At 47.7% G+C, this 17,520-nt stretch overlaps 3 protein-coding genes across 4 annotated transcripts in view; all 3 read left to right on the forward strand.

Moving 5' to 3' along the window:
* The window catches only part of LOC122729059 (galectin-1-like), a 34,571-nt gene extending 33,354 nt beyond the window's left edge, over positions 1–1,217 (forward strand). Inside the window, exon 5 of the mRNA XM_043967724.1 lies at positions 1,047–1,217. Coding sequence (XP_043823659.1) covers positions 1,047–1,217 — 171 coding nt within the window. The remainder of the gene's footprint in view (positions 1–1,046) is intronic.
* A 144-nt stretch (positions 1,218–1,361) lies between these two features.
* Positions 1,362–4,977, forward strand: LOC122727414 (galectin-1-like). Of its 2 annotated transcripts, none has more exons than XM_043964910.1 (4): positions 1,362–1,564; positions 3,496–3,575; positions 3,994–4,165; positions 4,819–4,977. In XM_043964910.1, the coding sequence occupies exons 1-4, from the start codon at positions 1,556–1,558 to the stop codon at positions 4,963–4,965; spliced, it is 408 nt and encodes a 135-aa protein (XP_043820845.1). In that variant the 5' UTR covers positions 1,362–1,555; the 3' UTR covers positions 4,966–4,977. The 2 variants fall into 2 exon arrangements, with proteins under 2 accessions (XP_043820845.1, XP_043820846.1); XM_043964911.1 differs by lacking the exon at positions 1,362–1,564 and adding an exon at positions 1,571–1,833.
* Positions 4,978–14,849: 9,872 nt separating this feature from the next.
* On the forward strand, positions 14,850–17,383 carry LOC122729837 (galectin-1-like). Its single transcript, XM_043968927.1, has 4 exons — positions 14,850–14,975; positions 16,002–16,081; positions 16,489–16,660; positions 17,171–17,383. The coding sequence occupies exons 1-4, from the start codon at positions 14,967–14,969 to the stop codon at positions 17,315–17,317; spliced, it is 408 nt and encodes a 135-aa protein (XP_043824862.1). The 5' UTR covers positions 14,850–14,966; the 3' UTR covers positions 17,318–17,383.
* Positions 17,384–17,520: the final 137 nt, after the last annotated feature.

The raw sequence follows: 17,520 nt of genomic DNA on the forward strand, positions 1-17,520 counted from the left end.
TCCCTTGTAATCTCTCCATGGCCACTAAGGAGATCTGTGAACCCCAGGTTAAGAACCCTTATCTTAGAGAGGTTCCTCAAGCACTGAGAAGTTAGGTGACTAGGGAGCTGACATTTGAACCCAGGTCTTCTTGACTTTAAGGGAATGCATCTCTATCCACTATAATGCCCTACTTTTAATTCTATTCTGATCCCAATTTATAGATGTGGAAAGGGAGGATGAAAGAACTGAAGCGACTTGCAGCTGTGGGTCCTGGCTTTCAGTTCTCCCTCATGAGAAGACAAGTGGCAAGGATGAAGCAGTAGGCAAGATGAGGAGGGAAAGTTCCTTCTTTTCTTTTCTTTTCCTTTTTTTCAAATAATAAACATTTTTATTTAAAGTTTTAAGTTCCAAATGTTATCACCCTTGCCTCCTTCCCCTCACACCTTCCTGAGGTGGTAAGCAATCATATATTGGTTTTATAGGTGCAATTATGTAAAACGTTATCATATTAGTCATTCTGTATAAGAAAACTTGAATAAAAGAAACAAAATAAAAGAAATTGGAAAAAATAGCATTCTTCAGTCTGTGTTCAATTAGTATCAGTTCTTTCTTTTGAGGTGGATAGTAGGGCTCATCATTAGTCCTTTGAGATTGTCTTGAAGATCCTTTCTTTTCAATCAGGGGGGTCCTTGCTCCCACATCTTCTCCCTCAACATCTTCCTTGCTCCCTCATCTCCCTCCCTGTTTTAATGAATCACATGAGCCTCTATCTTCTAACCTTGCAACCTCTCCTTTCATTTGGTCTCCTTGTCTGAGGGAAGGGGGTCTGTAGGTGTCTAAAGAGAGGATATGTCAGAGGCTTCCTGGGGGCCTTCTCATGAGACCTAGTGAAAAAGGCACCGTAGTCAGAGGGCCTGGGTAGAAGTCCTGTAACAGTTCTTTACTGCCCAAGTAACCCCAGGGCCTCAGTTTCCCCACTTGTAAAGAAACCAAATGGTCTCTCTGGTCCCTCCACGCTATGACATCCGTTGATTAGGATTTCCCGCTTTACATGTACTCTTTAGATGCCTGGGGAGCCAACTCTCACCCGACGGGACTATGCCCTTCCCTCCACATGGTCTCCAGCCCCTTCCCGAGAATATCTGATTCTTTTTCATTCTAAAGGTAGTTTCCCACTGGCTCCCACAATCTCTCGACCACTCGCCCCAATCCCATCCCCCAAAGGACAGTTTTGAAGGGTTGGGTGTGGGGAAAAGCTAGAAAAAGGATGGAGCTTGATTTGTTGGGGGTTGTCTCCTCCTTAATTGGATGACCTCCCAAGAAAGATTTCATCAATTCTTCCGGCCCCGCCCCTCAGATACTACCCCCCCGCCCTCCTCCTTCTCCCCTTTTATACGCCTTGGCGAATTGGGTTGCGGGATTGCTCCGGATTTGGCGGAAGCCCGGCTCCCGACCATCTATTTGAAGGGTCCAGCACCGCTCTGCTTTACCGTCTCTGGCTTGGAGTTGGAGGTTGTCGTTCGGGGTCCCAGCACAGCCAGGAGAGTCGCAGGAACGTTCCTTACCCTCAGTCATGCCTAAGGTGAGTGCGCCAGGAAATACGCTGAGGGGGTCCTTGTCCACCTATAGGTTGGGGGATGCTCTGGCGTTGGTGCTTGGAAAGGAACCTGAAGACTCGGGAAGTGTGTGTGTGTTCTGGAACGGTTGCGCATGCTCGACCCTCTCTCTGCGTCTTCTCTATCCCCCGACCCTGAGATGCCCAGCCCTTGGAAGGGCTGAGCCTCCCATGCTCCCCTCCCCTTCAAGCTGTTGGCTATCCCAGGCTACTGGTCCGAGGTCTTTGACAAGCTGGTAAGTCCAGAAAGATCCTGGGGAGAGGGGAGCAAGGGGGAAGTGGGATTCAGCATGGCTAGAAGGTGACATTGTCCCTTGGCTCTGAAGAGCTACATCTGCGTGGGCTTGGGGGTAGGATGTGGACGCACCCCCTTCCTTGAGATGAGAAGGCAGGGAAAGTGACCAGGTGAGCAGAGATGAATCTTCTGCCAAAGGATCAGACTTTCTGGAATCAATGTGAGTTTTACAAAGTGAACTTGAGCCCAGCCTGATGGGATAGAAGGAGTCCAGACTGGGGCAGCGAGGTGGCGCAGTGGAGAAAGCACCAGCCCTGGATTCAGGAGTACCTGAGTTCAAATCCGACCTCAGACACTTGACACTTACTAGCTGTGTGACCCTGGGCAAGTCACTTAACTCCCATTGCACCGCAAAATAAATAAATAAATAAAGGAGTCCAGCCTGAGGAGGCTCCATTGGAAAATGAGAAGGATGGAGATGGCAGAAGGGAGGGGCGTAGGGGCAAGGGGTTCCTATTTCCTATGGTCCCAGTTTTAGCCCCACTTTCCAAGGAAGACCTCATACATCAACCTCCCAAATACACTTGTGGCCTTTTCCCTAGGAAACCAGTTCATAAGAGTACTCTCCCTCTCCCAACCTACCCCCAAGATTATCCACTGATCTAGAACAAGAAGGGACCTCACATCTTTGCTGTCCTGGATCCCTTACCTTCTCCCAAAGTGGTGGAGAACAGGAGAAGCAAAGAGCCTTTATATTAGTTTTTCTTCCAAGGTCACCCTTGGTTCCCAATTATTTCTGAACCTCCCCCTTCCTTGTGAAATTTCTTTCTCTTGGGCTTGGCTGATTCTGGCCCCAGACTGGGACCAAGACTTGACACTAGAGAATGAGGGAAGCTCTTCCTGAAAACTGTCTTGGGAAGAAATTCCTTCCCAACTTAGTGAGATGAGGACAACTCTGGAAGAATGAGGAAGAGGCCAGGACAATGGCTGGGGAGTATGAGGGAGGCAAGGGAAGGGTTACCTACCTACCATGGATTTTCCCCATCCAGCTATATAGTCTGTCTCCTACCCCTGGGGTAGACCCTCTGTCCTCCCTTCCCCCTTCATCTTTGCCTAAGTGCCAGGATACATATGATACCTGCCTAAGATATCACTGAGGCAGCCAGTGGTAGAAAAAGAGCATGGGCCTGGCACCCAGGAAAGATTTATGTTCCATTTCTGATTTTTTTTTTTTTGCTCACTTGTGTGACCTGGGAAAGGTCACTTCTTGCCTCTTTCAGTCCTAGTTTCCTAATCAGTAAAATGAAGAGTTGCCTGCATCAATCATGTAGGCTAGTTCCTCATTTACCAGATGGGGAAACTGAGTCCCATAGAGTGGAAGGATTTCTCACAAGGTCACAGAGGTGGGATTGACTCTCATTGCAGTATTAACTAGGCTGGGGAGAGTCAGCTTCCTAAGACTTTCCTGCAGAGCAGCTAGGTGACCCAGTGGATAAAGCACTGGACCTGCATTCAGGAGGACCTGAGTTCAATTCTGGCCTCAGACACTTAACACTATACACACACACACCCCTTTCCTGGAGGGTGGTCCCTGACCAAATGGAAGCTCTGGTTCCCCTCAGCCCCCAAGCAGCCCTAACCTTGTTATTCTTGGTCTCTTCAGGATTTTTATATTTTAGGAATGAACCTTTTACAAGGAATGGAAATAAAAATAAGTGGATCTGTACTACCTGCTGCCAAGAAGTAAGTGAGAGACAGGAAGGATGAGACAAAATTGAACTTTGAGTGAGGGCTGAATCGTTTACACACCAGCTTGCACTTGACCCCTGATTAGAAGCACCAAGCTGGCTTTGCTTTAGCCCCAGATGGCAGAGCTAGGACTCAGCATCATGAAAAACTTCCTAACAGAAGCTACCCAATAGTTGGAATGGAAAGTTTGGATAAGTAGTGAGCTCCCTGTCTCTGGAGCTGGGAAACTATGTACAAATGTTACTTGTTAGACAGGTTGGGGTGTGTGTGGGAGCTGGTACTGCAGAAGAGAAGCTATGGGGTGAGAGTCTCTTTGAGGGTCTTCTGGGTCAGGGATTCCTTGAGTGGGGGGTTAAGGGTGTGAATTAAGCTCTGAGCCCCATGCTAATATGGCACTGTATTCTCAATTCAGGTTTACTTTCAACCTAGGAAAGTTTGAAAATAACCTTGACTTCCACTTCAAGCCACCAATTCATATCCGTCATTTGACCAGCATCATCTGCTGCAATAGCCTTGAAAATGGCCTTCCGGGCCAAGAAGGAAAACAAGCCCACTTTCTCTTTGAGCCAGAAAGCAAGGTGGAGGTAAGACCCCAGAATCAGATCATGGACCCAAGGGATGATCTCTTCTACCCCTTTGCATGTGAGTGAAAACGGCTAGAAGCAAACTCTGATGGATGACAGATGAAAAGCTGGAGGGCAAAGGGGTCAGTGGCTTTCCAAAGGGCAATGGAAAGAAGCCCAGCTTCCCTTGAGCTGTGAATAGGCTGGGGAGAGAGAGAGGGAGTTGGGAAGGGCCATGGTCCTAACTGGATAAGAGAAGACTCTGGGTTGCACCATAACACAGAATAGGACCCCAGATTTGGAAATGGAGGAAATGTCAGGAAACATCTAGTCTGACCCCCTCATTTTACAGAGGGGGAAACTGAAGCTCAGAATGAAGAAATGCTTTGTCCAAGCTAACACAGTGTCTTGTAGTAAGTGTCTAGAGGTGGAATTTGTTTTGTTTTTTGTTTTTGTTTTTTTAGTGAGGCAATTGGGGTTAAGTGACTTGCCCAGGGTCACACAGCTAGTAAGTGCTAAGTGTCTGAGGCCAGATTTGAACTCAGGTACTCCTGACTCCAGGGCCAGTGCTCTATCCACTGCGCCACCTAGCTACCCCTAGAGGTGGAATTTGAACCCAAGTCTCCCTGTCTGCAAACCCAGAGTTCAGCTCCTTCTGCTCTCTCCCCATTCAGGTTGTCATAACCTTTGAAGGTAATCACTTTACCGTGACGCTGCCAGATGGCTTTCACTTCAATTTCCCCAATCACTTGAACTTAGATAAAATTGACTTCTTGGAAATTACTGGTGACCTCGATCTCTCAAGCGTGGAATTTAAATAAAGCCCTCCAATCAAGCTGGCTTCAAACCATTCTTGACCCTTGGGTCTCTCTTATTCCAAATAAAAGTACTGGTGATGCTAACAGCTGACTTTTCTGTGTTATTCTGCTCTGGGGAAATAGAGGGCTGGCTTTGGAGTTGAGAAGGTTGGATGAGTGGTATGAGAAAAGTCCTTTCACTGCCCTGGCCCATTGATAACATTCTAGGACAGGGGTTTTTCACCTGGGATATATTTTAGATGAGAAAAAAATGACATCTTAATTGTCACTAACTTCTAGTTTTCCCAGCATTCCTTAGTGTTTTTAAATAAATGTATAAACATTGTTCTAATTCATACACCCTGTTTGCCTTCTCAATGGGAAGGGGAAAGTTGAGAGGGAGGGAAGTAATTTGGAAATCAATTGTTAAAAAATAATGTTACAAATAAATTAAAATAATAAAACGTGAACAAACATGGAAAAAACATAAAGACAAGAAAGACAACAGCACCACAAGATTCTGAGAAGGGGTCTCTGGGCTTCCTCAGACTCTCCATCACACACAAAAAGGTGACCAGCACAGAGCAGTTCTTTTTTTTTTTTTAGTGAGGCAATTGGGGTTAAGTGACTTGCCCAGGGTCACACAGCTAGTACGTGTTAAGTGTCTGAGGCTGGATTTGAATTCAGGTACTCCTGACTCCAGGGCCAGTGCTCTATGCACTGCTCCACCTAGCTGCCCCAGCACAGAGCAGTTCTAGACAAGACTTGACTGGCAATGGTAAAGGGCTTTCCTCTAGTAGTCATTTCAGAGGAGCCTCTGTATCTTAGTGAAGGGAGGGAACCAGACCACAGACTGTGGCAAGCCCAGCTACTGGAAGGATGATGAATACAAATCAGTGAAGCACTGTGTCCCTTTGAGGCCCAACCTAAGGAAGCTGAGAGATTTGGAGGCATAGAGTTGAAAGACATTCACTGACTCTGGGATCTGAGGTATTGGACTTGCATTTGACCTCTGATACACATTGCATAGATCACCTTGGAGAAATCCCTGGGCCTCAGTTTCCTCTGAGGTCAAATGAAAAGATTGATCTCCAAGGACCTTCCAGCTCTCTACACCTAGGCTCCTATAGGTGCAAGACATTCCTCCTGCCTCAGTTTCCTCCTCTGTAATCTGAGGAAAGTGGACTAAATGGGCTCAGAGGTGCCTCCTGTGAGCTTATCATCCCTCCTCTCCTCTTCTGAATTTTCCTTGAGTGTCTCATACATCCATGTGACCCCACCCCCCTGACCCTCAGTATCCTTTACACACTGTGACCACTTAGCAGCACTAGAGCCTAGATTTAGGGCTACAAGGGACCTCCCAGGTCAGAGTCTATACCCCTCATTTTAACACTAGGAAACTGAACCCCCAGGAGGGAAGTGATTCACCCAGCTTGTAAGTCCCTGAAATGGCATTGAAACCCAGACCTTCCTCACTCTAAGCCCAGCACCCTATCCACTATGAATCAGAACAGCTGGTCCTGAGTCCTAGCTCCCAAACATGGCAGCTGTGTGAGCACAGACCATTCACTCAACCTTTCTGAGTTGTAAAGTCCTCATGCATGACATGGGGAAAGTGGGATTTCCTAGCCACCTACCAAATAAGGGTTGTTATGAGGAAAGTGATCCAGAAAGAGTAGGGGAAGGGGAGCTCTTACTACTGGGAGTAGGGAGAGCCAGGTTCAGATTCTGACTCTGCCATTTACTGCCTTCAGAGATCCCACCCAGGCAGAAATGTTCTCTATAAGCCCCAGGACAAGCCATTGCTTGAACATCATTAAGATGGGGGGCTCAATCAGTTCCACTGCCAAAGAGCTTTGATTTGTTCAATGTTTGTGGGGGGGGGGCCAATGAGGGTTAAGTGACTTGCCCAGGGTCATATAGCTAGTGTCAAGTGTCTAAGGCTGCATTTGAACTCAGGTCCTCCTGAATCCAGAGTCAGTGCTTTATCCACTGGGTACCTAGCTGCCTCTAGGTAGCTTTGATTTTCAGAAAGATTTTCCTTATTTTGAAGTAAATCCAGCCTCCCTATAATTCCCACCCACTCATTCTCCTTTAAAAAAATTAAAGTATTGTATTATTTTTCAGTTACATATAAGGATAGTTTTCAATATTTGTTTTCATAGGATTTTCAGTTCCAAAATTTTCTCCTACCCTCCTTTCTCCACCAGATGGAAAGCTCTCTGATATAGGTAATATATGTACAATCACATTAAACATATTTCTGCATTAGTCATAGTGTGAAAGAAGAATCAGAGCACAAGGGGAAAGCCTCAAAAAAGAAGGGAAAAAAAACTGCCCAAAAGTAAAAACGGTATGGTTCAATCTGCATTCAGAATCCACAGTTCTTTTTTCGGGATGTTGAGAAAATTTTCTATTGTGAGTTCTTTGAAATTGTTTTGTATCATTGCACTGCTGAGAAGAGTAAAGTCTATCACAGCTGATGAGAATACCATGTTGTTGTTACTGTGTGCACTGTTCTCCTGGTTCTGCTTCTCTCAGTCAGCATCAGTTCATGTAAGTCCTTATAGGTTTTTCTGAAATCTGCCTGCTCAGCGTTTTTTACAGCACAGTAGTATTCCATTACATTCATATACCACAACTTGTTTAGCCATACCCCAATTCATGGGCATTCCCTCGACTTACAATTCTTTGCCACCTCAAAGAGAGCTGCTATAAATATTTTTGTACATGTGGGCACTTTTCCCTCTTCTATGATCTCTTTGGGATACAGACCTAGTAGTGGTATTACTGGGTCAAAGGGTATGAACAGTCCCATAGCCCTTTGGGCATAGTTCCAAATTGCTCTCCACAATGGTTGGATCAGTTCACAGCTCCACAATGGTTCTCCTTCTGAGGCCATGAGCAATGTCTAATTCTTCTTCCATAGGACAAGACTACAATACAGGTATAGCCCACACTCAGACCAGAAGTTTAGGTCCATATGGGCACTTTTGAAAACACACACACACAGACAGACACTCCCTTTTCAAGAGCCAACTTTCTGCTATGATGTCATGTGCTAAACACTGCTACTTTGCATAATGGGAAACTGAGGTCCAGGGGGGCTTTTCCCCCTCTTAGCAAGAACTCAGTTCAGGCAGTGTCTACATTGGCCAGTAACTCTTCTGCTCTGGAAGTCCTTTGTTTGGTTTTACCAGCCAATAAGAGACCAGGAAATTCTGCCCTACAGAGGAACATGGGATTTAGGTCTGGCTAGAACCCGAGAAGCTAGAGGATCAGAGAATTGGGCTGGACAGGACCTTCCAGGTCAGTTGCTTTACCTCCATCATCTCCTGTCTGTGGGAGGCTCCAACTTTATTGAACCCCGTGGATGTCCCCCATGCCTCCAGTTCTAAGGAGAGAAAGTCTGTCTGAAGCTGAGCTGCTATCAGAAAGCACTCTGTGCCCTGTGTGCACATGAGGCTGGAGGGAGGCAGGCTGAGGTTCCTCAGAAAGCCCTGCCATGCCAGCTGAAGGAAGGGAGTGGCAGGAACCCCAGTGGGACCCCTGGTGCTGCCAGGGAGGGGAGGCAGGTAGCCTGGGACACAGCCTCCCCTCAGACACCCTCAGACCCTTCCCCTGACACTGAGACCCAATGAAAGTAGAGGTACAAGGGGAGACTTCATGGGCTCCCCTTTCCAAGGAACCTCAGCCTGCCTCCCTCCAGCCTCATGATGCAGACAGGGCAGAGTGCTTGCTGACAGCAGGCCAGAAAAACACAGGCTTCTCTGGGGCCACTATTCTGGAACCTAATGGGTGGAGCAATAGACTTGGGGTCAGAAGACCTGGGTACAAGTCCTGGCTCAGCTCAGCGAGCTCAGGCTCGCTGCCCTCCTGACCCCAGGGTCTCAGTTTGGTTAAGAAACCAAATGATTTCTTAGGTCCTTCCACACTATGACATCTTCTATTTAGCATTTCCCCCTTCAGATGGACTCTTTGGAGGCCAGGGGGCTGATGGTCACCCAGACCAGCATGGCCTTCCCCCCAGCTGGCCCCAGTCCCTTTCCTACAGTATCAGATTCCAGTTCATTCTAAAAGTTGTTTTCCATTGACCCCACAATCTCTATTTTTTTTTTCGGGGCAATGAGGGTTAAGTGAGTTTCCCAGGGTCACACAGCTAGTAAGTGTCAAGTGTCTGAGGCTGGATTTGAACTCAGGTCCTCCTGAATTCAGGGCCGGTGCTTTATCCACTGCTTCACCTAGGTGCCCCCACCAATCTCTATTAACATTCACCCCTACCCCATCCCCCAAAGGACAGTTGCGAGGGGTTGGCTGTCAGGGAGAAGGCTAGAAAAGGACAGAGCTGGATATGGAGGGGGGTGTGACCAAAGGGTTATCTCTTCCTTGACTGGCTTATTTCCCAAGAAAGGCTTCAACAATTCTGCCAGCCCAGCATCTGATCTGTGCTCCCTCCCCTTTTGTGCTCTGGATAGGCGAAAAGTGCCAGAAGGGAGTGCTTGGGGTGGGGGCGGGGGGGGGGGGGGGAGTCAGGGTGTGGACGCTGAGGAAGCCCCATGCCTGGCCACCTATTTGAAGGGCCCTACAGCTCCCTGACTTACTATCTCTGGTTGGAGTTGGACATTATACTCCGGGGTCCCAGCACAGCCAGGAGAATATCAGGAGCATTTCTCATTGTCTGTTGTAGGGGCCAAATTTTGTATGGGGAGAGGTAATTGGGCAGTTTGCTGTAATATTGGGGTTCAGAAAATAATGGGGGACCTCTAGGTTCAGAGTTTCTTCCCTTCCAAACTGCCTTTTGTTTAGTTAATTCTCTCAGACTAATAAGAAAGTGGATTAACAGCCTCTTTTCCACAAACAAATCAGGTTTATTAATGGAAATAAAATTTACAACACAAGTGAAGTTAATAGAGCCAGGGACAATGAAAAAGGGGATAAAGATAGTTAGAATATAAATCTCTAGGGTAAAAGGCCCCCCAGGTACCTCGAATAAGTACCTCTGCTTCCTCAGCTATCCTTGCTGGAAACAACACAATCTCACCACCCCCTGGGATCTGTAGTTCCAAGGAGAATTAACCGTGCAGTGTCTGCTGGTTTGGTTAGAAGGTCCACCACATACCAGCATCTCTCTCTACCTTCCTTCACCATCCCTCTCTGAGTCCTCTCTCCTCCTGCCTCTCTCACCATCAGGGCAGTTCTTAGTCATGCTGAGTCTCCAATTGGTTCAACATACCCCCTGGGCTGTCCCCATTATAATTTGGCCAGGCCCATGTGGGCCTGGGGGAATTTCTAAGTGGGGCTTAGGTACTTTAGTTGGATACTTTGACTCAATAGATGTTCTTAGTGTTATTCAGTCCCACCTAATATACATTGCAAATCTAATCAGAGTTCCTTTTGTTTGTTCTATTATCTCTTAAAGTACACACCCATCTTCTCTTAGGCTTTTAAAAGTTGCATCTTTTCAGTCTGACCTTAATGAAGCAAAGATGGAGTGATGGAAACCCCAAATCACAATTAATTCCTTATATTCCCTCCTATACTTCGTTAAGAAACACAGGGTGTTTCCTTGATGAAGCAGTAAAAAAAATAACAGAATATCATAACCCATGCTAACAAACAATATGCTAATAACAATATAGGAATGGGAGAAAGGGAAAATTTTGTCCAGAGGGGCTGTCTTCATGGACTTGCACTTTGACAATATCTACAGAGGGAAAGCCTCTGCAGAAGATACATATTACAGATGGTGTATATAGTAATAGAAGGAAAAAACCAAAATGTTCATTTGGAGTCCTTGAAATCTTGTCTTTGTTAAGTGTTAAGATGCCATCAGGGAGTCTGGATTCTGGTCTGGATTCTGGTTGTCTCTCGATAATTTTACTTCTTTAGCCATTTAACTGCTGGATTTCCACTAATCTTTAGTATAGCATTGGCAGTGATCAAATTAAACAGTGAGAATTCTTCAAAATATAAGCCATATAGAACAAATTTAAACTTGATACATACAGCATATTACATCCCCCTCCCCCATGGAGGATACTTATACAGAGTTGAGGCAACTATGATATCAATTAAAACAAGGGTTTATATCCTGATTTTTAACACTTTTACCACCATGTGTTTAGATCCAGGCCAAATTCAGTATTGTGCCCGTGATGACACCTGAAAATGTTATGGGAATGTTACCATGCCACATCTCATAGTTCTGTCGACATCCAATAATTGTGCTAGGCCCCAGGTGCATGGATACTGACCATGCCGCCAGACGGAGTGAAGAAGCCCAGTCAAGTTGAACCAGATGCCTGTGTTAGAGCTTCCATGATATCAGACCATTTTGGGAGGGAAAGAGGAAGAAAATGGACTATGTCCAGTGATTGTGCTCTACGTAGCTGCTATCATCAGCAAACTATGGACTAGGACTAAGGGAATCCCACCTCCAGGTTTCACTGAAAGTCTATTCTCTCAGCCTCCATCAGGGCATTTTACCTGTACCTGTCTCTCCTCCTGTTGTACATATATCCTCTTCAGGACCTCTGATGCTCACTGCCCAGATGACCTTGGAGAAGCCCCTGGGCCTCAGTTTCCTCTGGGATAAAATGAAGAGCTTTGCCTCCAAGGTCCTCCCAGATCTCTACACCTAGGCTCCTATAGGTGGAAGTTATTCCCCCTGCCTCAGTTTCCTCCTCTGTAACATGGGGAAATTGTATTAGTTGGCCTGTGAGGTCCCTGCTGTGAGCCTATCATCTCTCCTTTCAACTTCTGAAATATGATAAATCCCAGTATTTCTTCCCACCAGGCCTGGAAGAAAGCAAGAGATCAGCTCTCAGACATTCTGTATCCTAACGGCTTCTGGCTCAGCACTCACAGGCAATGGCCAAAGGATGCTCTATGTCCTCAGAAAGAGAGGCCAGGGCCCTCCACCGTGCATGCCCAGAGATGGGCTAACCAAGCCTGGATCTGGACTTGGCCCTGGGGGTGACCAGCTCTGGTCCTGCCACCAGCTATAGCCTCACTAACCACATCCAGTCTCTCCACAGCAGAAGGGGATGATCAGTCTACACACATTTGTGGACCACTCAGGCTAGGCCAGGCCTAGTGGCAGAGAGAGGAGTGAGCTGTAGCCCCAGTGCTGGGTGGAAAGAGGCTCAGGGTGCCTGGAGATGCAGAGATGAAGGCCAGGTTACACTGCAGCCTGTGCTGGGAATTGTCTGTGTGGCTGAGGCCAGGCCTCAGGATGTCTCTGAGCCTGGATTCTCTACCATCTCCAAGGTCTATGCAGTACTTCTCTTGCCCTTAAGATAGATGGAGGGAGAAGCAATAGTTAGGGGTGTTGGGCTTGGCCACATAAGCCTTGGCTGCAAGTACAGGGGGGCTGTGCTACAGGAGAGAATATAACCCGGTCCTGCTCTGCCCCAGAGTCAGAAGCAGGAGGAATCTGGGGAAGGTGCAGAGGGACTTGTCCATTCAATGCAACAATGGGAGCTGTCCAGAAGTGGAGCCACCTGATGCCATGGGGAGGGAGCTTCCCATTGTTGGAGGTCTTCAAGGGGAGCCTAGTGACCACTTTGGGGGAATGTTTGAATGGAATTTATAATTTAAATACATATATGGGTCCTTCTAAATACAGGTTTGATGATTCTGTTAGGGGATATGGAAAAGGACCTGATCTGGGATGACATTGCATGACTATGGGGACTCCCAGGTGAGAAATTTCTTTCCCCACCCCCACCCCCATACAAGTCAGCACCTTCTTTGTAACTTCCAGTCAGAACAAAAGAACTTTGACTGGGGTCTGCCATTGGCCCCATGGGTGGTCTAGAGAAGCCCTCCTGAGGGAAAAAAATTCTTTTTTTTCTGTAAATAGAAGAGGAAAATCACAAGTTTCACTTAGTGTTCATAGAAAATAATGATCTAATTTCTGTTACCGTCTCCAAGTTCACAAATCCCTTGGGATCTCTCTATGCCCCCCCACCCCAAGGAGATTTATGAACCCCAGATAAAGGGACCCTTATCTTAAAGAGTTACCTCAAGCACTGGGAAGTTAGGTGACTTGGGAGGTGGGATTTAAACCTAGGTCTATTTGACTTTGAGGGACTGTATCTCTATCCACTATGATGCTCTACTTTTAATTCTACTATGAACCCAATTTCCTGATGAGGAAACTGAGGATCATCGAATTTAAATAAGCTGTAGCAGTAGGTCCTGTCCTTCAGGTGTGACTCATGAGTGGAAAAAAGGCAAGGGTGAAAGATTGGCAAGATGGGCAAACAAGGTGCCTTCCTTTTTTTTTTTTTTTTTTTTTGGTGAGGCAATTGGGGTTAAGTGACTTGTCCGGGGTCACATAGCTAGTAAGTGTTGTGTCTGAGGCTGGATTTGAACTCAGGTCCTCCTGACTCCAGGGCCAGTGCTCGATCCACTGCTCCACTTAGCTGCCCGGTGCCTTCCTTTAACTCAGGGGTTTCATACTCCCTCGACCCCTCTCTCAGCCATCTTCCTTTGGTTTAATGGCATCATAAAGGTCTCTAATCTCTGACCTTGTACTTCTGTTCCATTGGGTCTCATTGTCAGGGGAAGGGACTAAGGGTGTCTGAGGGGAGGCTGTGTCGTAGCTTCCCTGGGGCCCTAGCCTGGATCCCATTCTCTGGAAGCATCAGGGGTCACCACTGGGGTCCCTGCTACTCCCTTCCTTGAGCTGGTATGGCAGGACTTTCTGAACAATCTCAGCCTGCCTCCTTGAGGCCTCATAGTACAGAGATGGCAGAGAATGACAGCAGGTCAGAAAACCACAGGCTCAGCCTTGGGCACCTCACCAGGCTTTCCTCATAATTAAAGGGGGGGACCTCCACAGAGTTTCAGTAAGGTTGGAGACACCCACAGATCCAGGGGGACATGTCCAAAGACACTGGAGAGACTCACTGAGCCCTCATTCCAAATGGAGACCAAGCTGACTCCATTCCCTTCTCCCACCCACCTTCAATGAACCATGTCAAACTCAGTAAACCATGATCTTAGATAAGTTACTCTCATCCCTGAATCTCACTTTCCCTATTTATAAAACATGAATATTTAACCCTGTGTTATGGTGGAAAGAGTTCTGCTTTGGGGGTCAGAAAACCTGGGAACAAATCCTGGCTCAGAGCATCACTGCCCCACTGACCCCAGGGTCTCAGCTTCCCCATTGGTTAAGACACCAGATGGTTACTTAGGTCCCTCCAAGCTATGACATCCTCTGACTAGCATTTCCCACTTCAGATGGACACTTTGAAGGCCAAAGGGCTCACTCTCACCCAGATCAGAGCATAACCCACCCTGAATATCACCACCATCCCCATCAGATTCTTGTTCATTTTCCAAAAGTAATTTTCCATTCGCTCCCCATTCTCTCGAACATTGTCCCCAACCCCATCTCCCAAGCAACACTTTTGGAGGTTTTGATATCAGGGTTTCTTAAACTTTTCCCACTCGCGACCCTTTTTGCCCAAGGCATTTTTAGGAGACCCCGGTTATATAGGTATATGAAATAGGTATACATAACCTATTACTGTTGCCAAATTTTTCGACCCTCATATTCAGTTGTGCGATACCCTAGGGATTCGCGACGCAGTTTGAGAATCTTTGGGGGGAAAGCCTCGAAAAAGAGTCAACTTGACGTGGAGGCGATGTGACCAAAGGCTTGCCTGCACATCAATTGGCTGACCTTCTAAGAAAAACTTCAAAAATTCCGTCTGCCCGGCCCCTTTTCTGCTCTACCTCCAGGAAATGTGCCCGAGGGCGGCCGGCGGGAGGGGGGGGGGGGAATAAGGGGGGGCGGGACTTGGGTAAAGGGTTGGGGAGGGAAGCGGGGGCGGGGCCGGGGGAGAGGCCTCTTAGAGGTAGCGGACCACTCAGCGGAAGCCGGAACTGGACCATGTATTTGTAGGGTCCGACGCTTCCCCGAGTTACCATCTCTGGGGTGGAGTTGGACGTTGTCCTTCGGGCGCCCAGCGCTGCCAGGAGACTCGCAGGATCATTTCTCACCGTCCGCTATGCCTCAGGTGAGTGCGCCAGGGGAGAGGCGGGGGGCGCACTCGTCCGCGTATAGGCTGAATGTCCCGGGGCGGGCGATGCTCTGGGGTTGGCGCTTGGAAAGAAGCCGGGAGACTCGACAAGGGCGTGTTCCTGGGCGGGTGGGGATGCTCGATCCTCGCTCTCTGTGTGGGTTGGGGCTCCTTGGTCTCTCCTCTAGCCCCTGACCCTGATCTGCCCAGCGCTTGCAAAGGCTGCCCCTCGCATTCCTCTCCCCACGCTGCACCTGCTCGCTATCCCTGGCTACTGCTCACGGGGAGGGTGCTTGGGGAAAGTGGGACTCGGCGTAGATTGAGATTAGGTTGCCCTCTGGCTCTGAGGGCTGCATCTGCTTTGGGGACGGGGGACGGGTGTAGGATGTGGGGGAATGACCTTTCTCGTCTGGAGAAGGAAGGGAGGGGACCGAGATGGACAGAGATGAATCTTCTACCAGAAGTTTAAACTCTCTGGAATGAATGACTCTTACACAAGTAATTCAACTCAGCCTGATGGTACAGACAGAATGCAGGAGGAGGAGGCTCCACTGGAAAGGGAGATGGGCCAAGGAGTAGGGCAGGGGGCGAGTGAATTATCAGGTCCTTCCTAATTCGACCCCCACACCCTTAAAAATGAGATCTCGTTACCCTGGCAAATACAAATCTTGCCTATTCTGCAGGAAAGCAGGTCATAAGATTCCTCTTACCCCCACCACCCATCGATACTCCATCGATTTAGAACCAGAAGGGACCCCACATCTGTTGCACCTTAAGCTTCTCCAAAAATAACGACAGGAGAAGCTACGTTCCTTTTAACCTTAGAGTTTTTGCCAAGGTGACCCTTGATCCCCCCCCTTGTTCCCCATTCAAACTAGCCTGGAGGAGAGTCTACTTTCCTAGGACCTTCTTGAAAGGTGGCAACTCCCCCGACCCCCCCCACCCCCCCCCACCCCCGCACTGGTGCTCTGCGTCCCCTCAGCTCTCAGCCAGCACTAATCTTGCTGTACTTGATCTCCTCAGGAAGTAGCTGCCTCTAATTTGCACCTCCAACCCGGAGTGACCATAAAAGTAGTCGGAGAAATACCGAGTGACGCCAAGGAGTAAGTGGAAGATAGGAGACTAAATTGAACTCTAGATGAAAGCTGAATCCTATACATACCTGCTTGCACTTGACCCTTGATTGGAAGCTCCAAACTGGTTTTGCTTCAGCCCCAGATGGCAGAGCTAGGACCCAGCATCAGGAAAAACTTCCCAACAGGAGATATCCAGTAGCTAGAATGGACAGTTTAGCAAAGTAGTGATCTCCCTGTCTCTAGACATGTCAGATGGTTTCTTGATGGACTGGGTGGAGGTAGGAGGAGTACTGCATAAGAGAAACCATGGAGCATCAGGTCAGGATAGGGTGAGACTCCTTTTGGGAGTCTTCTAGCTTTGGGATTCTCTGAATAGGGGTTTTCCAAGGCTCAGGGACCTATGCTAATGATGGAGATGTGTTCTCTATTCCCAGATTAAAATTGAACCTGGGAAAGGACCACATTAACCTGGGCCTGCACATGCATGTACGATTCAACTATGGTGATGACAACGAAGAAGTCATCTACAGCACAAGGCTGGAAGGCTTTTTCGGCAATGAACAAAAAGAGACTCACTTCCCCTTTGTGACAGGGAGCAGAGTGGAAGTAAGACCCCAGAATCAGAGCATGGGCTGTTCCACCTGGGAAGGATCCAAGAGATGATCTCATCCACCCTTGGCATTTGACAGAAGAGTTCTGGAAGGAAATTCTCATGGGGAAAAAATAAAAAGCTATAGAGGAAAGGCCTCAGTGACTTTCCAAAGGTCATACCCAAGAAGCCCAGCAGCCCTTGAGTTGGGGAGAGGTTGAGGGAAAAGGGAAGGAGTTGTGAAAGGCCGAGGTCCCAATAGGATAAGAGAAGACTTTAGGGGTATCCCATGACACAGAATAGGACCTCAGATTGAAAGCTGGAGAGAACCTCAGGTGAGATCTAGTCTGATCTCCTGGTTTTACAAAGGGGGAAACTGAGACTCAGAATGAAGATATGATTTGCCCCAGATCACACAGTGTCTTGTAGTGAGTGTCTTGAGGTGGAATCTGAATCCAGATACATCGATCTTCTTGTATGCAAGCCTAGGGTTCTGTGTTCATCTCTTTCTGCCCTCTCCCATTCAGGTTTCTATCACCTTTGATGGGAGGCACTTTACCGTGAGGCTGCCTGATGGCTTTCAGTCAAATTTTCCCAATTTCCTTAACTTACCTGAAATCAACTTCTTCGAAGTTCTTGGTGACTTCAAGGTTGGAAAGGTCATCTTCAAATGAGTCCTCTGATCAAGTTGGCTTCAAACCATTTTTGACTGTTGAAAGTCTCTTATTACTAATAAAAGTGCTGGTGATGATAGCAGCTGACGTTTTCTATTATTCTGGTCTGGGGGAGAGAAGTCTGGGATTAGGGTTGGGAAGAATGGCTGAGTGACCCTGGACAAGTCCCTTCACCTCCATGGTCCTTTGGTGACTCTCTAGTT

The sequence above is a fragment of the Dromiciops gliroides genome, chromosome 5, assembly GCF_019393635.1.
Source record: "Dromiciops gliroides isolate mDroGli1 chromosome 5, mDroGli1.pri, whole genome shotgun sequence".
NCBI lineage: Eukaryota > Metazoa > Chordata > Mammalia > Microbiotheria > Microbiotheriidae > Dromiciops > Dromiciops gliroides.

Bases quoted from the DNA above. Each gene is read 5' to 3' on its own strand.
- LOC122729837 (XM_043968927.1), top strand. The intron at 16,082-16,488 runs GTAAGTGGAAGA...CTCTATTCCCAG, and splicing joins ATACCGAGTGACGCCAAGGA to ATTAAAATTGAACCTGGGAA. The intron at 16,661-17,170 runs GTAAGACCCCAG...TCTCCCATTCAG, and splicing joins TGACAGGGAGCAGAGTGGAA to GTTTCTATCACCTTTGATGG.
- LOC122727414 (XM_043964910.1), top strand. The intron at 3,576-3,993 runs GTAAGTGAGAGA...TTCTCAATTCAG, and splicing joins GTACTACCTGCTGCCAAGAA to GTTTACTTTCAACCTAGGAA. The intron at 4,166-4,818 runs GTAAGACCCCAG...CTCCCCATTCAG, and splicing joins AGCCAGAAAGCAAGGTGGAG to GTTGTCATAACCTTTGAAGG.